General features: G+C 40.7%; 1 protein-coding gene across 2 annotated transcripts in view; it reads left to right on the top strand.

Annotated features, from left to right (window-relative positions):
- LOC108709870 (arf-GAP with GTPase, ANK repeat and PH domain-containing protein 2) overlaps positions 1-22,796 on the top strand; it is a 98,319-nt gene that overhangs the window by 64,576 nt on the left and 10,947 nt on the right. For both annotated transcript variants that reach the window (XM_041584436.1, XM_018250096.2), the window contains exons 5-12: positions 1,142-1,283; positions 2,078-2,212; positions 2,569-2,675; positions 4,604-4,756; positions 6,379-6,465; positions 19,728-19,832; positions 20,980-21,163; positions 22,251-22,394. In XM_041584436.1, coding sequence (XP_041440370.1) covers positions 1,142-1,283; positions 2,078-2,212; positions 2,569-2,675; positions 4,604-4,756; positions 6,379-6,465; positions 19,728-19,832; positions 20,980-21,163; positions 22,251-22,394 — 1,057 coding nt within the window. The remainder of the gene's footprint in view (positions 1-1,141; positions 1,284-2,077; positions 2,213-2,568; positions 2,676-4,603; positions 4,757-6,378; positions 6,466-19,727; positions 19,833-20,979; positions 21,164-22,250; positions 22,395-22,796) is intronic.

Below are 22,796 nucleotides of genomic sequence, written 5' to 3'. Positions count from 1 at the left end.
GCTCTCTCCCTACACTATCTCTTCAGCACACACAGGCAGAGTGAAAAAACGCTGCAGGGCTTCGGTTTTTATAGGGAAGGGGAGTGGTCCAGGGGAGAGCTTCCTGATTGGCTGCCATGTACCTGCTGGTCTGGGATGAGAGGGCAAAAAAAAGCGCCAACAATGGCGAACCCAAAATGGCGAACGTCGCGCGACGTTCGCGAACTTCCGGCGAGCGCGAACACCCGATGTTCGCGCGAACAAGTTCGCCGGCGAACAGTTCGCGACATCTCTAGTCACTAGGAGCAACATCCAAGCAACATATTGCTCATGAGCCACTGGTTGGGGAACACTGCGCTTCAACTACCCAGCTTCTCTCTGAAAGCCAAATAATTGACGGTTCCTTTTTAAGAATGTTCGCAAACTGTCTGTACAGGATTATAACTGAACACTTCTCTTGAAGGAATGCTATCAATGCAAGCAGAAGAAATCCCAGCTCATGTATTATATTTGAGCAGTGAGGTTGTGTAAAATCAGCCTGTTGGGTTCACGCTCCCTGAAAAACTGTTATCAATGAAATACAATACAGAGGAGGTTTTAAAGAATTTGTAGTGTCTTGGGAGTGAATTAATTTCCCCAGAGATAATGCTCTTATGTATGAATAAAGGATGGCATGCGGTTATGCAATCATTAGTTTGGTGCCTATTGTTTGAATAGAATATAACAGATCATTTATATATATTTATATATATATATATATATATATATATATATATATATATATATATATATATATATATATATATATATATATATATATATATATACTGCAGCACTGAGTGTCACTCTAGTTTCATTCTTTGATTTGGTTTTTACATACTATGGTCTTGGCTCTGTTACCTCTTAAAAGTTAGTAAATTCACTATGGTTATACTCAATGTATGGGTTTTATTATAACCCCTAAAGCTACACTTTTCCCTTTGCGTTACAGTCATCAGACTAGTGTCAGTGAGTTCAGCCATCAAGATTCTCTAAAAAAATATTTAATGATTACAGTGTATCCTGATGCTTCCCTAGGGGAAGGAATATGCCAGATATTGCTACTTCCTATGCTCTGTAAAAGATTGCCTATTGATTTAACCTCACTGGTCTTTCCTCTTAGTTTGCCAACTGGGTGGATGCCGTCATTTTTGTGTTCAGCCTGGAGAATGAGGCAAGCTTTCAAGATATATTCCAGTATTATGCTCTTCTGGCAAACTATCGCAATGTCTCAGACATCGCTATTGCACTTGTTGGGACTCAAGGTAAAATTACAAGGATTTCAAACCTAGCAAAAATGTGGCGCTTAAGGTACTTTCAAGGTTTGTGAATTTTATTAGGCTGTGATTAAATTATTAAGACAGTATACAAATAAATATTCAAATGGCCATTTAAGTCAGTGAAAAATGTGGAGAACTGGTGACAGACTGGAGCAGGACAGTGCAGACTAAGAATCAGGAATAGGCTTAAAGACGGTGCCGGTGAAGAGGAATAGGGATACATTGAAGCAAGAATAGTAGTAGGAACAGAATAAGAGCAGGATTTGAGAACAAGAAATGGTCAGGGTGCAGGATTAGGGCAGGAAACAACAACAGAACAGGAACGAGATAAGGTGGAGACAGGAGCCAGAGCTAGGTACATGCCACAGTGCTCAGGAACACAGGCCAATGGTCAAGTACAGGCTGTGAGGAGGGCTGGGCAGAGTCAGCCCTGATTGACTGACCCCACCCAACCAATAAGACTGCCTGGGTGATGCAACACAGCCAGGGAAACAAGAGGAAGGGAGATCAACCTACTGGCTGCTCTCCTGACCCATTGGTTAAAAAGAGCAGCCAACAACCCTAGAGAGAGCTCCTGGGTTTTAGCCCTAGCAGAGCCTTATATTATTTTTGTGGGCCGTGCCTAAAAATCTGTGAAAAGATGACTATTCTTCCTAATGATTCTGCAGTACTTATGTGGTTGATACAACTGGGTGCTTCCTTAATCCTAGTTGGGATTTTTCGCTGGCAAATGTTATTGAGTTTATGGTTATGAACTCACCTTTGTCTTTTCCTTCCAGATAAAATTAGTGCAAACAATAAAAGAGTGGTAGAAGATGTGCGCGCTAGAGGTCTCTGCAGTGACATAAAACGCTGTGTTTACTATGAGACCTGTGCCACCTATGGACTCAATGTTGATCGGGTGTTTAATGAAGGTGAGTGGAGTCACAAACTCATAGCACTGGCCAGGGCTCTTGCTAACATAGTAGACTGACCACCGAAGGCTTATATATTAACTTTCTGAATATATGCTTACAAAACAGCACTAAATTAATCAGATTTAAAATTATACATACCAGAAATTATTGAAAAATCTGTGTGAAAATCTGTGTTTGGCTCTTGATCTGATCATGAGTGTGCATGTCACTCCCCAATGTATGGCTACTCTTACTTTTTGTTAAACTGAGACAAAATATCTCACCTTGATAATCCATTAATTGTACTGTAAATGCAACATGTGATTAGGTTGTTATGGATATTTTAGGTTCACTTGTGTGTTTTTTCATTGCAGTTGCTCAGAAGATGGTTGCAATAAAGAGACAGCAACAACTCCTGTCATGCAAGTCATTACCAAGCTCTCCAATTCACTCTTCTGGATCCATTGCAATATCAGTGCAGGTATATAAACTCTGCCTTGACTTGCATTGTATTACAGTTTTTTGTTAAAAAATGTAAGAAAAGGCAGCTGATTAACATAACTGTCTTTGCTGGGGAACTAAGACTTTTTGCTAAATTGTTAAAAAAGTAACAACCAGGAGTTAAGCAAATGCTGCTGTCAAAAGCATATGTCAATGGCAGATGTCCCCTTAACCATTTGAAGATGTTTTAACCCGCACTAAATGTTCAGGGTTTGATGCTGGTTTTTCCATGAAAATTGTCACATATCGGCACCCTAAATCCAGAACCCAAGCTAAGCTCCCTGGTCTTGGCTCTCACTTCCGCCTATAACCACCGCCTTTCCCCTCGGGAGGAGCCCTCTGCTAATTGGATGCCGCCAGGTCTTATTTGAGAGAGGAGCAAAGCTAACGGTTCTGGATGAGCAAAGGGGCACATTTGTCTCACCAGGATACTGCAATGGAAGAACACCTCAGGAGGGCAGGCCAGACAACACAGGAGGAACAGGCAGGCTGGGCCAGCACAAGCAGAGTAGAATAGTCAGACAGGCCGGAATCAGAGTTGGTGAGTGTAGAATAGTTCCTGGACCGGCAAATGGTCAGGATTTGAGAGTTCAGAGTTAACAGGCAGGCAAGGGTCCGGATTGGAGAGGTCAGAGGAGTCAAACAGGCAGGCAAGGGTCAACACAGTAGATCAAACAGGAATCAGTAGTATAAGCACCCAGGAACCTAACAATGGGCAAAGTCCTAAACACACAAATCCCCTTTTATAAAATTAGAATTTTGCGCCATAGCGCAATAACGTCATCGTGGATAGGGTAAGCCACTGGACCACCAAGGTAACTTATAGTTACAAAAACACACATTTTTCATGGTTTTTCGACATCCAACAAGAAGAATTCGTGTTTTTCGTTTGTCAATCTGAAAAAGTTGGGGTTTTCCCCTGATTTGTTCTAGGTTTTTTATTGATAAATAAGGGAAAATCATGTCAAATTTGGATCTTAATAAATAACCCCCTAAATAAATCCTCCCTTAAGATTAATTATATCTTAGTTTGGATCAAGTACAAGGTACTGTTAACTGTTCTATTATTATAGTGAAAAAGGAAATAGTATTTTAAAATTTTAATTATTTAAATAAAATAGAGTCTATGGGAGATGACCATTCTGTAATTCGGAGTTTTCTGGATAATGGGTATCCTGATAGTGGGTCCCATACCTGTATATAATATATATTTCACATTGGTACTTGGCAGTTCAAAAACCAACACAATTAGCATCAGATTAAAAAATCAGCCCTGTAGATCAGCCTATATGACAGGCAAAACTCATTTTCTGCTCGATCATTTGTGGAGAACATTAAGCTTAGCTTCTCAACAACTGCTCAGAGCCCATTGAGCATGAAACTCCTGTGACAACTTTGAAGGCATGAATCATTACTACTACAGAGATGCTGAACCTTTTAGGTTGGTTCATTAAGTTCAGTTTATACAATATGGCATTCCTAACCATACTCATTTTTAAGAAGTACTCCTATGCTAGACACAACTTCCAGGTCCAAAAGTACATTAACACATCAAACACAAAAAATGTGTTATATTTTTTTGCACCTAGCACCTTTTTTACTTGTTAACTTGAAAAAGGTGTAAGGAGATTAAATGAGTCCATGAAAGAATTGATACTGTATGTGCCCATGGACCGCTTGCATCACTCATTCATGCTCTAGGATGCTCTAGGGCTGTCTTTCCCTTTTTTTTGGCCTTGACAGTGGAAAAGAGGGTGTGTTGTATTGATCTGAACTGAATTGATGCATCAAACCCTGCAAACTAACATGTGTTGGTGCTTGCATCTGTGTCTATTTATCTGTATATACTCACTGTAATATGTTAGATAATGAAATTGTCATGCTAATTGTATATTATTATTGTTACAGGCAAGTAATGGAGGAACAACAAATGATTATTCATCATCACTGCCTTCCACGCCAAACATCAGTCACAGAGAACTACGAAGCGAGGTGTCCATTGGGGTTAGTACACCCACGTCCCTCAATCGGGGTGCTAAGAGGCGCACAAGCTTATTTACAGTAAGTGAACAAAATAAGAAAACTGTATTTTATGTGTAGACGTTGCTGCTTCTCAGCAAATGAGGGAAACATTCTCCCCAGCATTCTTGACTTTCTGAATATTTTTCGGCAGAAGGAAAAAAGGAATCACTTAGGTAAAGAGGTTTGAAAAGGTTTGAAAAATTGTTTCGTCTAAAGCAAAGTTGAAAAATTATTAACAAAGCTGGTTGAGCCCTTAACTCCTAAAAGTTTAGTTTACATTAAAATTAATTTTGGTTTAATCTAGACCATAACATTCCTAGACAATCAGTTAACATTTTTTTCTAATTATTCAAGAGTTTAGTAATACTGCCCTCCAGTTTTGCCTTTTATCTAGGTGCTGCCATCGCTCCCCCGATGAAGTTTAAGCTGTTGTTAAACTACCGATTCCAGCATCCCCCACACATCCTTTAGTTAGTTCATTAAAGGGTAAAGGTTGCTGTTTGAAAAATGTTGCTGTACTGCAGTTTTAGGGTCCTTGACACAAATAATACAGGAATTTGAATTGGTATCAGCTTTCACATTGCAATAATTTCTCATTTTTTAAAATAAACTATATACATTTCGAAGGGGTCCTTGCGGGAGTCCAGCACATCATGGCCTAAATTCTATTTTTTGAATAAATTATTTTCATCCTTTGTTATGTTAAAAGATTATTCTGTCTCTATCATTGAACATATAATCTGAAAGGTTAAATATACTGATAATTTAAACAGGCCCAGATTTATGGACAGGCCACAAAGACCCCGACCTAGGGTGACAAAGTTTGGCTGCATCCGAAATGGTTACTAGGAGGGAGATCTTGAGAGGTGTTTGAATCTCCCACCCATCCAGTCCCTAGTGCCGGCAATCAGGGGGAACAGCACCAGGGAAGTAGGTCCCCTTTAAGTCCAGCCCTTAATTTAACAAAGCATTCATACTTTGTCAACACACATATTTTCAGAGTATGGGTAATTGTGGGGATAATTACCAATGGTACAACTGCAACAACTAGAGCAGCTAGTACAGCTAGATTGTGCCCCTTAAGGACCATGGGAGCCTTTGCAGCTATTCCATTTTCAGATGAAAGCCACATTCTTCACGTTGCACTGGATTACATGCACACAAATCCATGGTGTCTATAATATATATATATATATATATATATATATATATATATATATATATATATATATATATATATATATATATATATATATATATATATATATATAAAAGATTGTCTACAAAGTTCTGCATTGCAGCCATAATGAATAAAAAAAATATTTACTTTACGTTTGAGAAAGCAGAAACTCTTGGTTTACCTTAATCAGTGTCCTTAAGAGATAACTAGCATGCTACACTACCCTGCTGCTCTGTCCCCTGTTGGTTTATCCCTATGACCTACACATTCCAAAATGATTACGTATCATAACTGGGTAGAGCTCAATACCATGAGACTTTCATACAAACCAAATGCAGACTGTGATGCCTAAATACCCTTTTCAACCATCCATTTATTAACAAAAAGCTTTGGCTGAAGAGAATGGCTGTACTACACTTTGGGTCCACGAACTTTGTCCCTTTTCTTGTTAGGTAACTGACTTATAAAATCATCTTTGCAGAATCGAAGGGGAAGTGATTTGGAGAAGAGAAGTTTTGATAATCGGGGAGATGGTGTTGGTGGGGGTCGAGCTCTGCCAATTAAACAGGTAAACACAATACGCAATGTGGCATTAACTGAATTAGGGCTATATAATATTTATATTATCCTATGCAGTGCCCTAAAGCAAAAACATGAAATTTGGCTTTACACAAGATCATTATTGAATGATTTAATAACTATACAACTCTTATAAAAAATATGACTACAAACATCACCTCCTCTTGGAATATTTGCATGAACTGATAAATAATCTGATGCACAGTGCTAGAAATGCTTCCCTATTTGTTTTTTGTTTTTTTTGTCTTATTATAAGAAAAATATTTAGGAGCAGTCACCACACTGTACTAATCACTGCCCCTAAGATTAATACTAAAGGAACCGGGATATTACATCTTTTTATCAAATAAAAATCTTATGTGAGAATTGAACCCAAGGCTTCTTATTTTAATATTTGAAGGTGTCAAACTCCCATATGTAATAAAAGGTGCTAAGTTTCCTCAAGAGCAGTAACCCATAGCAACCAATAAGATGTTTGCTTTTAAACAGGTGACCAGTAAATTCTACCTGCTGATTGGTGGCTATTGGTTACTGCTCCTGAGTAAACGTTGTGCTTTTATTTCATAACCCAATGTTTTGTGAGTAATTTTCTAAAATAGGTGGCAGTTAAATGATCCACACGTCTATAAATTAATCTGATATTCTATATTTCTCCTGCATGGTTGTCCTATAGGCAAAAAATGGAATTATTTCCTGATGACCTTCGGAAAATATATATCCCTAACGCCTGAACTCCAAGAGTGTTTTCTGACGAATGGTGGTGGCGAGATAAAATGCAGGCCAAGTCAGAACAAGTCAGAGGTAGTCAGATGCATCCAATTATAATGGGTCTAAATGGGGATATTCCATCCGACATGACACAACTGTCGGATGTGAATGCCACATTCTGCATCTTCATCCGACAGTCTTGTTGTGTGTAGTTTATGCCTGTGTTTTTTTCTATCAGTCCCATTATATTTCGATACATCCGACTTGTCGTCTGTGTTTTATCACGGCGACACCATCCGTCAGAAAATGCTCCTGGAGTTCAGCCCTAAGACCAACACACACACTTATATTGCAACACATGTGCAGACATAACATGTGCATGAAGCTCTAATAATAAATATATATGTAATTAATCAAGCAGGGCCACAGATGACCTCAGTCTCAATTGTTTTACTTCTTTAATTAAAATATCAGACAACGAGGCTGAGTTAAGTTCCTTTTCTGGCTTTGCAGATTATAACATTAACCCCTTACTCTTCAGTAGCTCCAAGGGGAGCTTTATGAGCGTTTTAAACACAACCTAAAAATTGAGCATATCATCTGCTACTCAGGTACCAGTACCTATTTTCTGTTTACCAGAAACCAAAATAAATCATTGTTCAAGAATATATTTTAACCGGTGCCTATTGGTAACAGAGTTTTAACCAGTGGAAGACCTTGGTTGCCATAACCCAGATATTTATTTGTAAAAGGGTTAATGTGCACCCTCCATGCAATAATTACCGTCCTAGAACAGCTAATTTGTTACCCTTTTATTAGCTAATGCGCTGCAATAGCAAATAACAGACACCTACACAGTCTCTCTTAAGTGAGCACCTTAATTGTTACAATTGCTTTCTGCAAATAACAGCAAATGGAAGTGAATGTTGAGATGCAGCAGAGAGCCTTTATTTTGTTCTTTTATGATTAGGCTACCGACTGTTTCTTGTGGGCAGAGCCCCTGCAAGGTCAACCCACACACATTCCAACTGAATCCATCTAGAGAGGGACTTACACACATTTATGGCAGTGCATACAAACCTCATTTGCCTTCTACCGAGATTAGAAAAAAGAATAAAGCATATGCTCTTGGTAGCCTTGTAAGTGGGAGACACATATAATTTATCAGCACAGAGGCAAAAAATATAGTCTACAGGCTATAACTATATTCAAAGGGCTGTAATATGGAAAAGCACTCTACATTGCCCAAATGACATGATTGAAAATGCATTTTCCACACCCCAAAATTACATGATTAGCAGATTCTCCAGGACCTTTAATAACATTGAGATTAGTGCATTTTGCATGATCAAGAAGACCATGATAGGAGCACTTCTGCTGTGCTCAGAATTTTACACACTTGTAGCATATTCTACACACTCACACTGACCCCTCAATACACTCACATAAACTGCACATACCAATAACTATATGTATAATTGTAGATTTTAGTACAGGTATGGGACCTGGTATCCAGAGTGCTTGGGACCTGGAGTTTTCTGGATAATGGATCTTTCCATCATTTGGATCTTCACACCTTTAGTCTACTCGAAAATCATGTAAACATTAAATAAACCCAATAAGGATTAATTGTGTCTCCGTTTAGATCAAGTACAAGATACTGTTTTATTATTACAGAGAAAAAGGAAATCATTTTTTAAAAAAATTTGGATTGTTTGGATAGAAAGGAGTCTATGGGAGAAGGCGGAATAACGGAAATAATATTAGTTTCTGAATAATGGATCATATACCTGTATCACCTTTGCCTATGTTATGCTTGTTCAAGAAATTATCCAATCCCTCTTAAAGGCATTAATAGAATCTGCATGACCGGCAGGAGCATTTCACAACCTCACTGCCCTCACTATGCTTCAAATGAATGTTCTTTTCCTGTAGTCTGAAGGGGTGGCCTCTGATGTGGTGATCCTCTTTATGGGAAAAAAGATCTCCTGCTATTTCTCTATAATGTCCTCTAATGCACTTGAAGAATGAAGAGTAGGGATGTAGCGGACTGTTCGCCGGCGAACTTGTTCGCGCGAACATCGGCTGTTCGCGCTCGCCGAATGTTCGCGAACATCGCGCGACGTTCGCCATTTTGGGTTCGCCTTACCTGGCGCTTTTTTTTGACCTCTCACCCCAGACCAGCAGATACATGGCAGCCAATCAGGAAGCTCTCCCTCCTGGACCACCCCCACACCCCCTGAACCACTCCCCTTCCATATATAAACTGAAGCCCTGCAGCGTTTTTTCATTCTGCCTGTGTGTGCTTGCAAGAGCTAGTGTAGGGAGAGAGCTGTTACTGATTTCACTGATTTCTTTGAGGGACAGTTGATAGTAAGTTTGCTGGCTAGTAATCTACTTGATACTGCTCTGTATTGGAGGGATAGAAGTCTGCAGGGATTTGAGGGACATTTTAGGGTAGCTTTGCTGGCTAGTAATCTACCTTCTACTGCAGTGCTCTGTATGTAGCTGCTGTGGGCACTGATCTCTTCTGATCTCATCTGCTGACTGCTGTAATAACCCAATAGTCCTTGTAAGGACTGCTTTTATTTTCTTTTTTGTTTTTTTACTTTGCTAGTTGCTACTATAAGCCCAGTGCTATTAGTCTAGCAGTGTTGGGGAGTGGGACTGGTGTGCTACTGTGCTGCTCCTAGTAGTTCAGCAGCACCAACCCGAGAAAAATATTTTTTTTAATATACATAATTTTTTTTTTCTTTTACTTATCTTACTGTTCTTTAACGTGTACAGTGCTGTTGCTGTTCTTCATAGTAGTGCACCAATAGTAGTGCACTTGCAGGCATTATTTGCTCAGTGTGTTCTTCATTTTCAAACAACAACCATCTAGCTGTGTGAGCTTGTTCACATTCTGTCTAAATATCAATAATAATACCGTCTCTAGAAACACCACCCGAGTGACGTTTTTCAGGCAGCAATAATATATTCCGTATCCACTGCTGTAGTAGTGTATACGTTAACCTTGTAGGCATTATTTGCTCAGTGTGTTCTTCATTTTCAAACAACAACCATCTAGCTGTGTGAGCTTGTTCACATTCTGTCTAAATATCAATAATAATACCGTCTCTAGAAACACCACCCGAGTGACGTTTTTCAGGCAGCAATCATATATATCGTATCCACTGCTGTAGTAGTGTATACGTTAACCTTGTAGGCATTATTTGCTCAGTGTGTTCTTCATTTTCAAACAACAACCATCTAGCTGTGTGAGCTTGTTCACATTCTGTCTAAATATCAATAATAATACCGTCTCTAGAAACACCACCCGAGTGACGTTTTTCAGGCAGCAATAATATATTCCGTATCCACTTCTGTAGTAGTGTATACGTTGACCTTGTAGGCCTTGTTTGCCCAGTGTGTTCTTCTTCTTCATTTTCAAACCACTGCCACTTAGCTGTGTGAGCTTTTTCACATTCTGTCTAAATATCAATAATAATACCGTCTCTAGAAACACCACCCGAGTGACGTTTTTCAGGCAGCAATAATATATTCCGTATCCACTGCTGTAGTAGTGTATACGTTAACCTTGTAGGCATTATTTGCTCAGTGTGTTCTTCATTTTCAAACAACAACCATCTAGCTGTGTGAGCTTGTTCACATTCTGTCTAAATATCAATAATAATACCGTCTCTAGAAACACCACCCGAGTGACGTTTTTCAGGCAGCAATAATATATTCCGTATCCACTGCTGTAGTAGTGTATACGTTGACCTTGTAGGCCTTGTTTGCCCAGTGTGTTCTTCTTCTTCATTTTCAAACAACAACCATCTAGCTGTGTGAGCTTGTTCACATTCTGTCTAAATATCAATAATAATACCGTCTCTAGAAACACCACCCGAGTGACGTTTTTCAGGCAGCAATAATATATTCCGTATCCACTGCTGTAGTAGTGTATACGTTAACCTTGTAGGCATTATTTACTCAGTGTGTTCTTCATATTCAAACAACAACCATCTAGCTGTGTGAGCTTGTTCACATTCTGTCTAAATATCAATAATAATACCGTCTCTAGCAACACCACCCGAGTGACGTTTTTCAGGCAGCAATAATATATTCCGTATCCACTGCTGTAGTAGTGTATACGTTAACCTTGTAGGCATTATTTGCTCAGTGTGTTCTTCATTTTCAAACAACAACCATCTAGCTGTGTGAGCTTGTTCACATTCTGTCTAAATATCAATAATAATACCGTCTCTAGCAACACCACCCGAGTGACATTTTTCAGGCAGCAATAATATATTCCGTATCCACTGCTGTAGTAGTGTATACGTTGACCTTGTAGGCCTTGTTTGCCCAGTGTGTTCTTCTTCTTCATTTTCAAACAACAACCATCTAGCTGTGTGAGCTTGTTCACATTCTGTCTAAATATCAATAATAATACCGTCTCTAGCAACACCACCCGAGTGACGTTTTTCAGGCAGCAATAATATATTCCGTATCCACTGCTGTAGTAGTGTATACGTTGACCTTGTAGGCCTTGTTTGCCCAGTGTGTTCTTCTTCTTCATTTTCAAACAACAACCATCTAGCTGTGTGAGCTTGTTCACATTCTGTCTAAATATCAATAATAATACCGTCTCTAGAAACACCACCCGAGTGACGTTTTTCAGGCAGCAATAATATATTCCGTATCCACTGCTGTAGTAGTGTATACGTTAACCTTGTAGGCATTATTTACTCAGTGTGTTCTTCATATTCAAACAACAACCATCTAGCTGTGTGAGCTTGTTCACATTCTGTCTAAATATCAATAATAATACCGTCTCTAGAAACACCACCCGAGTGACGTTTTTCAGGCAGCAATAATATATTCCGTATCCACTGCTGTAGTAGTGTATACGTTAACCTTGTAGGCATTATTTACTCAGTGTGTTCTTCATATTCAAACAACAACCATCTAGCTGTGTGAGCTTGTTCACATTCTGTCTAAATATCAATAATAATACCGTCTCTAGCAACACCACCCAAGTGACGTTTTTCAGGCAGCAATAATATATTCCGTATCCACTGCTGTAGTAGTGTATACGTTGACCTTGTAGGCCTTGTTTGCCCAGTGTGTTCTTCTTCTTCATTTTCAAACCACTGCCACTTAGCTGTGTGAGCTTTTTCACATTCTGTCTAAATATCAATAATAATACCGTCTCTAGAAACACCACCCGAGTGACGTTTTTCAGGCAGCAATAATATATTCCGTATCCACTGCTGTAGTAGTGTATACGTTAACCTTGTAGGCATTATTTACTCAGTGTGTTCTTCATATTCAAAGAACAACCATCTAGCTGTGTGAGCTTGTTCACATTCTGTCTAAATATCAATAATAATACCGTCTCTAGCAACACCACCCGAGTGACGTTTTTCAGGCAGCAATAATATATTCCGTATCCACTGCTGTAGTAGTGTATACGTTGACCTTGTAGGCCTTGTTTGCCCAGTGTGTTCTTCTTCTTCATTTTCAAACAACTCCCATCTAGCTGTGTGAGCTTGTTCACATTCTGTCTAAATATCAATAATAATACCGTCTCTAGAAACACCACCTGAGTTGTTGTTGTTGTTGTTTTAAAAATAATGCCAGGCAGAGGCAGGCCGCCACGCAGAGGCACAAGGGGCCGTGCTGCTATGCTATCCTGTGGCCCTAGGAAATTGCCCAGTTTTAAAAAGGCAATGACCCTGAACTCCCAAAATGCTGAAGAGGTAGTTGACTGGCTTACACAGCACACCCCATCCTCTACCGTTTCTAACTTTACCACAACATCCTCATCCTCCACTGCTATGGGCACCCCACGTAACACTTCCTCCACCACCGGCGCCCCTTCTTCACTGGAGTCAGAGGAGTTATTTTCACATGAGTTTCTTGAACTGAGTGATGCGCAACCATTATTGGCAGAAGAAGATGAAGGAGATGAGGACGTTACACCAGATTTAATTCTGGCAGAGAACACAACAGAGATGGACATAATGAGTGATGACGAGGAGGTCCCCGCTGCTGCTTCCTTCTGTGAGCTGTTAGAAGAAATTGATGCATCTGAGGAGAATGAGGATGAGGAGATTGATGTTTTATGGGTGCCCAGTAGAAGAGAGGAAGAGGAGGATAGTTCAGATGGAGAGACGGAGAGTCAGAGAGGCAGGAGGAGAATAAGACTTAGAAGAAGCAGGGAGGACAGCTCGCAGGGAACAGTAGGGCAACAACATGTATCGGCACCTGTGGTCAGCCGGCCAACGCACCCGCCATTGCCGCCAACGCCGCCGACTTCTACTGTTACCGCCAGATTGCCAGCCTCAAAAAGGTCAGCAGTGTGGGATTTTTTTAATGTGTGTGCCTCTGACAAAAGCGTTGTCATTTGCAATGAGTGCAGTCAGAAACTGAGTCTTGGGAAGCCCAACAGCCACATAGGTACAACTTCTATGCGAAGGCACATGAACGGCAAGCACAAAGCACTTTGGGAGCAACACCTCAAAGGCAACAGGCAAACTAAAAGCCACCCTCCTTCTGGTCCAGCATCTTACTGCTCTACCTCTGCTGTCCTTCACCCGTCTGAACCACCCTCCACTCCGCCTTCCACCTTGACCACCAGTTCCCATTCCCAGTCATCTGCCCCCAGCCAAGTTTCTGTGAGGGCCATGTTTGAGCGTAAGAAGCCAATGTCTGCTAGTCACCCCCTTGCCCGGCGTCTGACAGCTGGCTTGTCCGCACTCTTAGCCCGCCAGCTTTTACCATACCAGCTGGTGGACTCTGAGGCCTTCCGCAAATTTGTAGCAATTGGGACACCGCAGTGGAAGGTACCCAGCCGCAATTTTTTTTCAAAAAAGGGAATACCACACCTGTACCACCATGTGCAGAGCCAAGTCACCGCATCTCTGTCACTTAGTGTTGGGCCAAAGGTCCATATGACTACTGACGCATGGTCCTCCAAGCATGGTCAGGGCAGGTATGTCACCTACACTGCCCACTGGGTGAACTTGGTAATGGCTGGGAAGCAGGGAATGTGTAGCTCAACAACGACAGTGGAGTTGGTGTCACCGCCACGGATTGCACGCGGTTCTGCCACCACCTCTACTCCTCCTTCGCTCTCTACCTCGTCTTCTTCCTCTTCTTCGTCCTCTGCTGCTGGGTCCTCCTCCTCCACACCTGTGCACCCCCAGCTCCCCCTAGGCTATTCGACGTGCCAGGTACGCCGTTGTCATGCTGTCTTGGGGATGACGTGCCTGGAAAGCAAAAACCATACCGGATCTGTACTCCTGTCATCTCTGCAGTCACAGGCCGATCGGTGGCTGACCCCACACCAACTGAAGATCGGAAAAGTGGTGTGTGACAATGGAAGCAATCTGTTGGCAGCACTGAGACTGGGCAATTTAACACATGTGCCCTGCATGGCACATGTTCTGAATTTAATAGTACAACGTTTTGTCTCAAAGTACCCAGGATTCCAGGACGTTCTCAGGCAGTCCAGGAAGGTGTCGGCCCATTTCAGACGGTCCTACACAGCCATGGCACGCCTTGCTGACATTCAGCAGCGGTACAAAATGCCAGTCAGGCGTTTGATTTGCGACAGCCAGACTCGCTGGAATTCAACGCTCCTCATGTTGGAACGTCTGCTGCAACAACAAAGAGCCGTCAACGAATACCTGTTTGAACTGGGTGGTAGGACTGGATCTGCAGAGCTGGGGATTTTTTTACCCCGTTACTGGGTGCTTATGCGCGATGCCTGCAGGCTCATGCGCCCTTTTGAAGAGGTTACAAATATTGTCAGTCGCACCGAAGGCACCATCAGCGACCTAATACCCTTCGCTTTCTTCCTGGAGCGTGCCGTGCGATGAGTGACAGATGAGGCTGTAGACCAGCGTGACGAGGAGCAGGAAGCGCACGATTTCTGGTCGGAATCACCAGAACGAACCCAGGCACCTGCTGCAACGCAGGGAGAGGTGTCAGAAGTGGAGTCAGAGGAGGAAGGTGGCTTTGTGGAGGAGGAGGACCAACAGGAGCAGGCTTCCCAGGGGGCTAGTGGTGACCTTTTGGGGACCCCTGGTCTTGTACGTGGCTGGGGGAGGAGACCGTGGATGATGCAGTCCTTGATAACGAGGAAGCGGAGATGGATACCTCTGCATCCAACCTTGTGAGAATGGGGTCTTTCATGCTGTCATGCCTGTTGAAGGACCCCCGTATCAAGAGGCTTAAGGAGAAGGACCTGTACTGGGTCGCGACTCTACTAGACCCTCGGTACAAGCATAAAGTGGCAGAAATGTTACCAACATACCACAAGTCTGAAAGGATGCTGCATTTAGAAACCAGCCTGCAAAACATGTTGTACAATGCTTTTAAGGGTGATGTCACTTCAGGAACTCATCAACATTCCAGGGGCAGAGGTGCCAGTAATCCTGCCACGAGCGCACCTGCAAGGACAAAGCACTTTGGCCACTCTGTAACGTCAGACATGCAAATGTTTTTCAGTCCAAGGCAGCGGCAGAACCGTTCGGGATCCACCCTCAAAGAACGCCTCGACCGGCAGGTAGCGGACTACCTGGCATTAACTGCAGATATCGACACTCTGAGGAGCGATGAACCCCTGGACTACTGGGTGCGCAGGCTTGATCTGTGGCCAGAGCTGTCACAATTTGCCATGAACCTCTTGTCTTGCCCCGCCTCAAGTGTCCTCTCAGAAAGGACCTTCAGTGCAGCAGGAGGGATTGTAACTGAGAAGAGAACTCGCCTAGGTCACAAAAGTGTGGATTACCTGACCTTTATTAAAATGAATGAGGGGTGGATCTCGGAGGGTTACTGCACGCCGGAAGACTTGTGCTGAGTTTCTGATTCTGACTCCCCATGCAGCTGTCCTTCTCTGCACGCCTCATGACTCCACATACAGCTGTCCTTTAGCGTCCTCCTCCCTCCACCACCGTTACAAACTAGGGTGCAAACCCTACTGGTTTAATTTGAATCCAGGTAAATCCTGAGTTTTTCTGGCCTCTGTGCTTCAGTGGCTGTGACAAAAAAATTGAATATTTTCAGCATTTATATGGCATATTTTTTATGGCCTCTGTGCTTCAGTGGCTGCGACCAAAAAAAACAGAATATTTTCTGCATTTATATGGCATATTTTTTCTGGCCTCTGTGCTTCAGTGGCTGTGACAAAAAAATTAATATTTTCAGCATTTATATGGCATATTTTTTCTGGCCTCTGTGCTTCAGTGGCTGCGACCAAAAAAAACAGAATATTTTCAGCATTTATATGGCATATTTTTTATGGCCTCTGTGCTTCAGTGGCTGTGACAAAAAAATGAATATTTTCAGCATTTATATGGCATATTTTTTATGGCCTCTGTGCTTCAGTGGCTGCGACCAAAAAAAACAGAATATTTTCTGCATTTATATGGCATATTTTTTCTGGCCTCTGTGCTTCAGTGGCTGTGACAAAAAAATGAATATTTTCAGCATTTATATGGCATATTTTTTCTGGCCTCTGTGCTTCAGTGGCTGCGACCAAAAAAACAGAATATTTTCTGCATTTATATGGCATATTTTTTCTGGCCTCTGTGCTTCAGTGGCTGTGACAAAAAAATGAATATTTTCAGCATTTATATGGCATATTTTTTCTGGCCTCTGTGCTTCAGTGGCTGTGACAAAAAAATGAATATTTTCAGCATTTATATGGCATATTTTTTATGGCCTCTGTGCTTCAGTGGCTGCGACCAAAAAAAACAGAATATTTTCAGCATTTATATGGCATATTTTTTATGGCCTCTGTGCTTCAGTGGCTGTGACAAAAAAATGAATATTTTCAGCATTTATATGGCATATTTTTTCTGGCCTCTGTGCTTCAGTGGCTGCGACCAAAAAAAACAGAATATTTTCTGCATTTATATGGCATATTTTTTATGGCCTCTGTGCTTCAGTGGCTGTGACAAAAAAATGAATATTTTCAGCATTTATATGGCATATTTTTTCTGGCCTCTGTGCTTCAGTGGCTGTGACAAAAAAATGAATATTTTCAGCATTTATATGGCATATTTTTTCTGGCCTCTGTGCTTCAGTGGCTGCGACAAAAAAACCTGAATATTTTCAGCATTTATATGGCATATTTTTTATGGCCTCTGTGCTTCAGTGGCTGCGACCAAAAAAATTGAATATTTTCAGCATTTATATGGCATATTTTTTCTGGCCTCTGTGCTTCAGTGTCTGCGACAAAAAAAATTTATATTGTTAGCATTTATATGGCATATTTTTCCTGGCCTCTGTGCTGCAGTGGCTGCGACCAAAAAAAATTAATATTGTTTGCATTTATATGGCATATTTTTTCTGGCCTCTGTGCTGCAGTGGCTGCAACAAAAAAAAATTAATATTGTTTGCATTTATATGGCATATTTTTTCTGGCCTCTGTGCTGCAGTGGCTGCGACAAAAAAAAATTAATATCTTCAGCATTTATATGGCATATTGTTTCTGGACTTCTGGTTCAGTGGCTGCGACAAAAAAAACATAATTTTTCAGGAAAGTACACATGCCTAATTTTTCAGGGTTCTGCAACAGTGGCAAAATCGCATCTTTTATGGTCACCGCAGGTGATCAATAAAGTAGACCAAAACTGGGCCCACACTGCAGAATCAGTGTTTTTTGGTTCACTTCACTGTACATTGAATTACCTCTGCCTGACAGTGCACGTGCGCACAAGCACGGTGACTGCTAAACACACCACTACAGAAATATTGCCACCAACAGGACGAACATCCTGGAGGTGACAAGCAACTAGTAATTAAAAACTATTATTTGCTCACTTGACGGTATCATTCATTAAAGCTCTTTGCGTCTTTTTGCGTTGCAGTAAGCACCGCGTTTCGTCTTTGCGTGTGAACAGGCTGTAACCTTTACACGACTTGATTGGCATGTAGACGCCGGACGTTTTAAAGCATTTTATTACACAGGTTTAGAAATGTAGTGTGATTTCTGCCCTTTACAGCACAAAACGCAGCGCTGTGTCAACAATGGATTTTTTAGAAACATTTTTGCCCTTGATCCCCCTCTGGCATGGCACTGTCCAGGTCGTTGCACCCTTTAAACAACTTTAAAATCATTTTTCTGGCCAGAAATGTCTTTTCTAGCTTTTAAAATTCGCCTTCCCATTGAAGTCTATGGGGTTCGCGACGTTCGCGAACCGTTCGCATTTTTGACGCAAGTTCGCGAATATGTTCGCGAACTTTTTTTCCGACGTTCGCTACATCCCTAATGAAGAGTAAATAACAACCCCAACCTTGACATTCTACCCTCAAAATTGTAACAGTTAGTTGCACTTAGTCTCTGCACTCTCTCCAGCTCATTTATATCCCTCTTAAGGACTGGAGTCCAAAACTGCACTGCATACTCCAGATGAGGCCTCACCAGGGACCTATAAAGAGGCAAAATTATGTTTTCATCCCTTGAGTTAATGCCCTTTTATGCAAAACAGAACTTTATTTGCTTTAGTAGCCACAAAATGACACTGCCCAGAATTAGACTACCTGTTATCTCCAAAATTAAGGAACCCCCCCAACACATTGGTGTTTAGTGTATAACTTGCATTTATATTATTTCTGCCAAAGTGCATAACTTTGCATTTATCAACACTGAACCTAATTTTCCAGTTTGCTGCCCAGTTTTCCAGTGATAGAAATGCATGCATTCAGTGCTCAAAAGGACATGGTTGATATCGGTGCATTCCACCGGGCCCAGAATTACAGATGAAGTCACTGCATTGATCTGACGCGACACGACTGTCTGATGCAGACGCTGCACGCTGCGTCTGCATCCGAAAGTCGTGTCACGTCGGATCAACGCTGCGACTTTATCTGACATTTCTATCTCTTACCTTATTTCCGTTGCATTCGATTTGACACATCGTTTTGTTGCAGCGCTTTGGATTGCGCTGAAAACGTCCGTGCCTAAGATGGGTTTGGTGTGTCCCTAAGATGCACACCAAACCCATAAAAAGATGCCCGTCACTTAGAGCCCTTAGAAAACAAAACGAGCATGCAGCAATTACATAATATATATAGCACAGTTGTAGGCTATATTTGATCTAATGGTTAGCATTATACATAACGGGACTTGTTTTCTGGAAACCCATTATGAAATGTGGGAAGGCATTCTTCTGTAGAGTCCTATTTAAGCAAACGATTCTTAACTTTGTTTCCTATTCTAAATAATAATAAAACATTACCTTGTACATCATACATTATTGGAACTAATCTTCATAAATCATGTGGGTGGCAAAACAGTCCCATTGAGTATAAGTATTTAAATGTTTAGTGGCCGCTCATCCAGAAAAACCCAAGCTACATGCGTTCTAGATAATAGATCCCGTAGATATGTTAGCTTTAACTGGATCTGCTAACTATACTTTATTTTGCTTAACAATACCATTGGGTTCACATTCCAAACTAAGGACATGAATTACTGTCCGTTTTTAAAGAAACATTTGCATATCTAACCAATGAAAGGTTTCTAAATGTGGCTTTTCCTTTCAGAGCTTCTTATTGAAACGCAGTGGCAACTCTCTGAATAAAGAATGGAAGAAGAAGTATGTTACCCTGACAAGCAATGGGGTCTTGCTCTACCATCCCACCATTAATGTGAGTTCCTGGTAAACGTCTGACTTTTTGCAGGTGTCTCTAGTTGCTCGCCTAGTTGCAAATTGTAGGAATGTCTATACCACACTGGTTAATTTAAAGGTGAATCACCCATTTAACTGACTCATCTAATTACAGGGAAGGTAGTAAATGTGTCAGCAAAACTGTTTCCTTGCTGCTTTATAATAAACATAATATAAAAAGTATGGATTTTTTGAATTAAATGAATAGAATTTATGTATTTCAGCATAAGTTCTGTTCATTTTGCTTATGCTGAAAATGAGTTTGTACTGTCCCTGGTAAAGCATTAAAGGAGAAGGAAAGGCTAAAATTAAGTAAGCTTTATCAGAAAGGCCTATATAAATATACCAGTAAACCCTCAAAGTAATGCTGCTCTGAGTCCTCTGTCAAAAGAAACACAGCATTTCTCTCATTCTATTGTGTACACATGGTATTCTGTATCAGACTTCCTGTTTTCAGCATAAACCTCCAGGGCAGGGCTTGAGCATGCTCAGTTTGCTCCTCTCCCCCTCCTTCCTCCCATCCCTGCTGTAATCTGAGCTCAGAGCTGTAAGTGAGCAGGGAGAGACTCAGGCAGGAAGTGATGTCACACCAAGCTTATATGGCAGCTTCTATCCTAAACAACCAGAGACAGTGTCTACAGCTGTTTACTCAGGTATGGTAAAGTATTCTGCAGAGTAAATATAGCATTCTAGCTTGCACTATTGTGGCTAATCTGTTGGCAATAAACTGTCTTGGAGCTTTCCTTCTCCTTTAAGTAAAGAATTATAGAGTACATGGAGTGATGGAATGGGATATTTTCATTTAAACACATATTAATTAGTTTGAATGTCTTTGAATGTCTCTAAAGCAGTAAGAAAACATTGTTGAGATGCTACAATAAAAAAGTGATAAATATACAAAAATCACATTCTGCAGGCAAAAAATATATTATTTTTCATGGAGATAGAAGTTCAATTTTTATCTCAAACGTTGATTGAGCTAAGTTAATAATTACCACACTATGACATAGGGGGCCAATAAAATACAGACCAGGTGGCAACTCTAACTTTAGTACATAGATTGAGCTAAATAGTTACAGAAGGGCCCTGACTGAAATATATAAATTGCACTGCAATTCTGTTTAAAGGATTACTTACATAGTACACATGGGAAGGAGATGGATCTATTGCGAACTACAGTGAAGGTCCCTGGTAAGAGGCCTCCTATAGCCATGTCTGCCTGCGGCCCATCCAATAGCGTCAACGGCTTGTTAAAAGATGTCAGCAGCTCTCCGGGGGGCAATACTCCAAGTAACAAGGTGCAATCAACAAGTAAGTAAATGGCAATTGCTTGTGAAGAAACAAGACTGTGTTTGGAGCAAATTGTATCTGGTGATTCTCTGATGAGTTGTAAGATCATGGGACTCATTTACAAAACTGGAGACAAGATGAAAAGTGGAAAAAAAGGCCTTAAGTGCCCTATTGTTTGCACTTTGCACACCACCCTGCAGGTTGAGTTTGATGATGCAGCAGTTTGCACTCCTAGAATGGAACACAAATATCTTAACCTTGCTTGGAATACATTAGTGCCATGTCATGCATGCCAGGGGGCCACAAGGTGCAAGAAAATCCTGTACTTAACACCTGACAACTGTTGTAGGTTGTAGGTTGGATAGTCCTGAAGTGGGACACAAACTGGAGATTCACCCTATTAAGGTCAGCTCTGGCTCAGCCTTAATTGCTCCATCTGTTGCACAATTAAAGTTGGCCGTATATCACTTCCAGAATTGGTTATATATATATATATATATATATATATATATATATATATATATATATATACACTACATATATTCGCTATAAAAAAAAGACATGCATGCATACAACACAAAGCTGTTGTTTCCATTGCACTCTAGATTCCAAGTGTTAATGTAACTTTATATTGCGCCCTTATAGCCACTTATAACCAGATTCAATGTATCTGTATTCTAGTTAATACGCTGGAATACAATGTTGTTGTTTTTTTGTATTTATAAGAAAAAGTTTTGCTTCTGTGCCATTAAGCCTCAATGATAATTTATGACTGAATTGATTTCTTTGAGCAGAGTTGACTTTTTGCAGGATTAATGCACATCGCCAATAGCTTTGAGAAAGATAATTAAATTTGCAGCATTGTATGTTGTCTTCACGTGCTTCCAAATGGAATGGATAATGGATTCTTTTCATTTTGTTTAATTGCAATGATTCATCTCCCAGTTTGCTATTTGGTTTTGTATAATGTTGTTACTAATAAGCAGTTATGCACAGTTCTTGTCATCCATTTCCATCACAAAAATAAAGATGAGCAGATGGATAGAAGTAATTGAAGCTTGAGTAAGTTATTACATTTTGATTTGTCTCTCTCATGCCCCCCACACAGAAAGCAGATCCACTGGGGATGTTATTTCCAGCCCCACCAGCAACAAAGATCCACCCTCTTCCCCAATGAGTGATAAAAAGAAGAACAAAAGGAAAAAGAACATGACCCCTTCCAAAACAGAAGGATCCGCTGGACAGGCAGACGGTGAGCACTTTTTTATGCTAGAATCACAATTTTGGCCCAATTTTCATACATTTCAGTTATTTGAGCTGACTCCTTTTTTAACATATTGTTTCATTGTGCAGAGAGTTTTCAAGAATTGTAATTTCATGACCTTTCTTACAAATGGACATGAGTTTGTATAAAACTGAATAGTGATATGTGCCATATTATTGAGGGGCTCCCCATTGGCATTGTCTAAGGCCAGTTCTATGTCCTGAAATAGCAATTTTATTGGCCAAGTCACTTATGAATCAGTTATTAAACCAAACTGGTTTGCTGTTGGCAGGACTTTAAAAAAGTATGGCATTTTGCTCTTTATAAATAAAAGCTTTATTAAGAAGCTAAACGGGTGATTGCCACAAAGATTGTGTTACAATTGAGATG

This window comes from Xenopus laevis, chromosome 2S (genome assembly GCF_017654675.1).
Source record: "Xenopus laevis strain J_2021 chromosome 2S, Xenopus_laevis_v10.1, whole genome shotgun sequence".
Classification (NCBI taxonomy): Eukaryota; Metazoa; Chordata; class Amphibia; order Anura; family Pipidae; genus Xenopus; species Xenopus laevis.
Note: the sequence above shows the minus strand (reverse complement) of the source record. Positions and strands in the feature narration are given on the sequence as shown.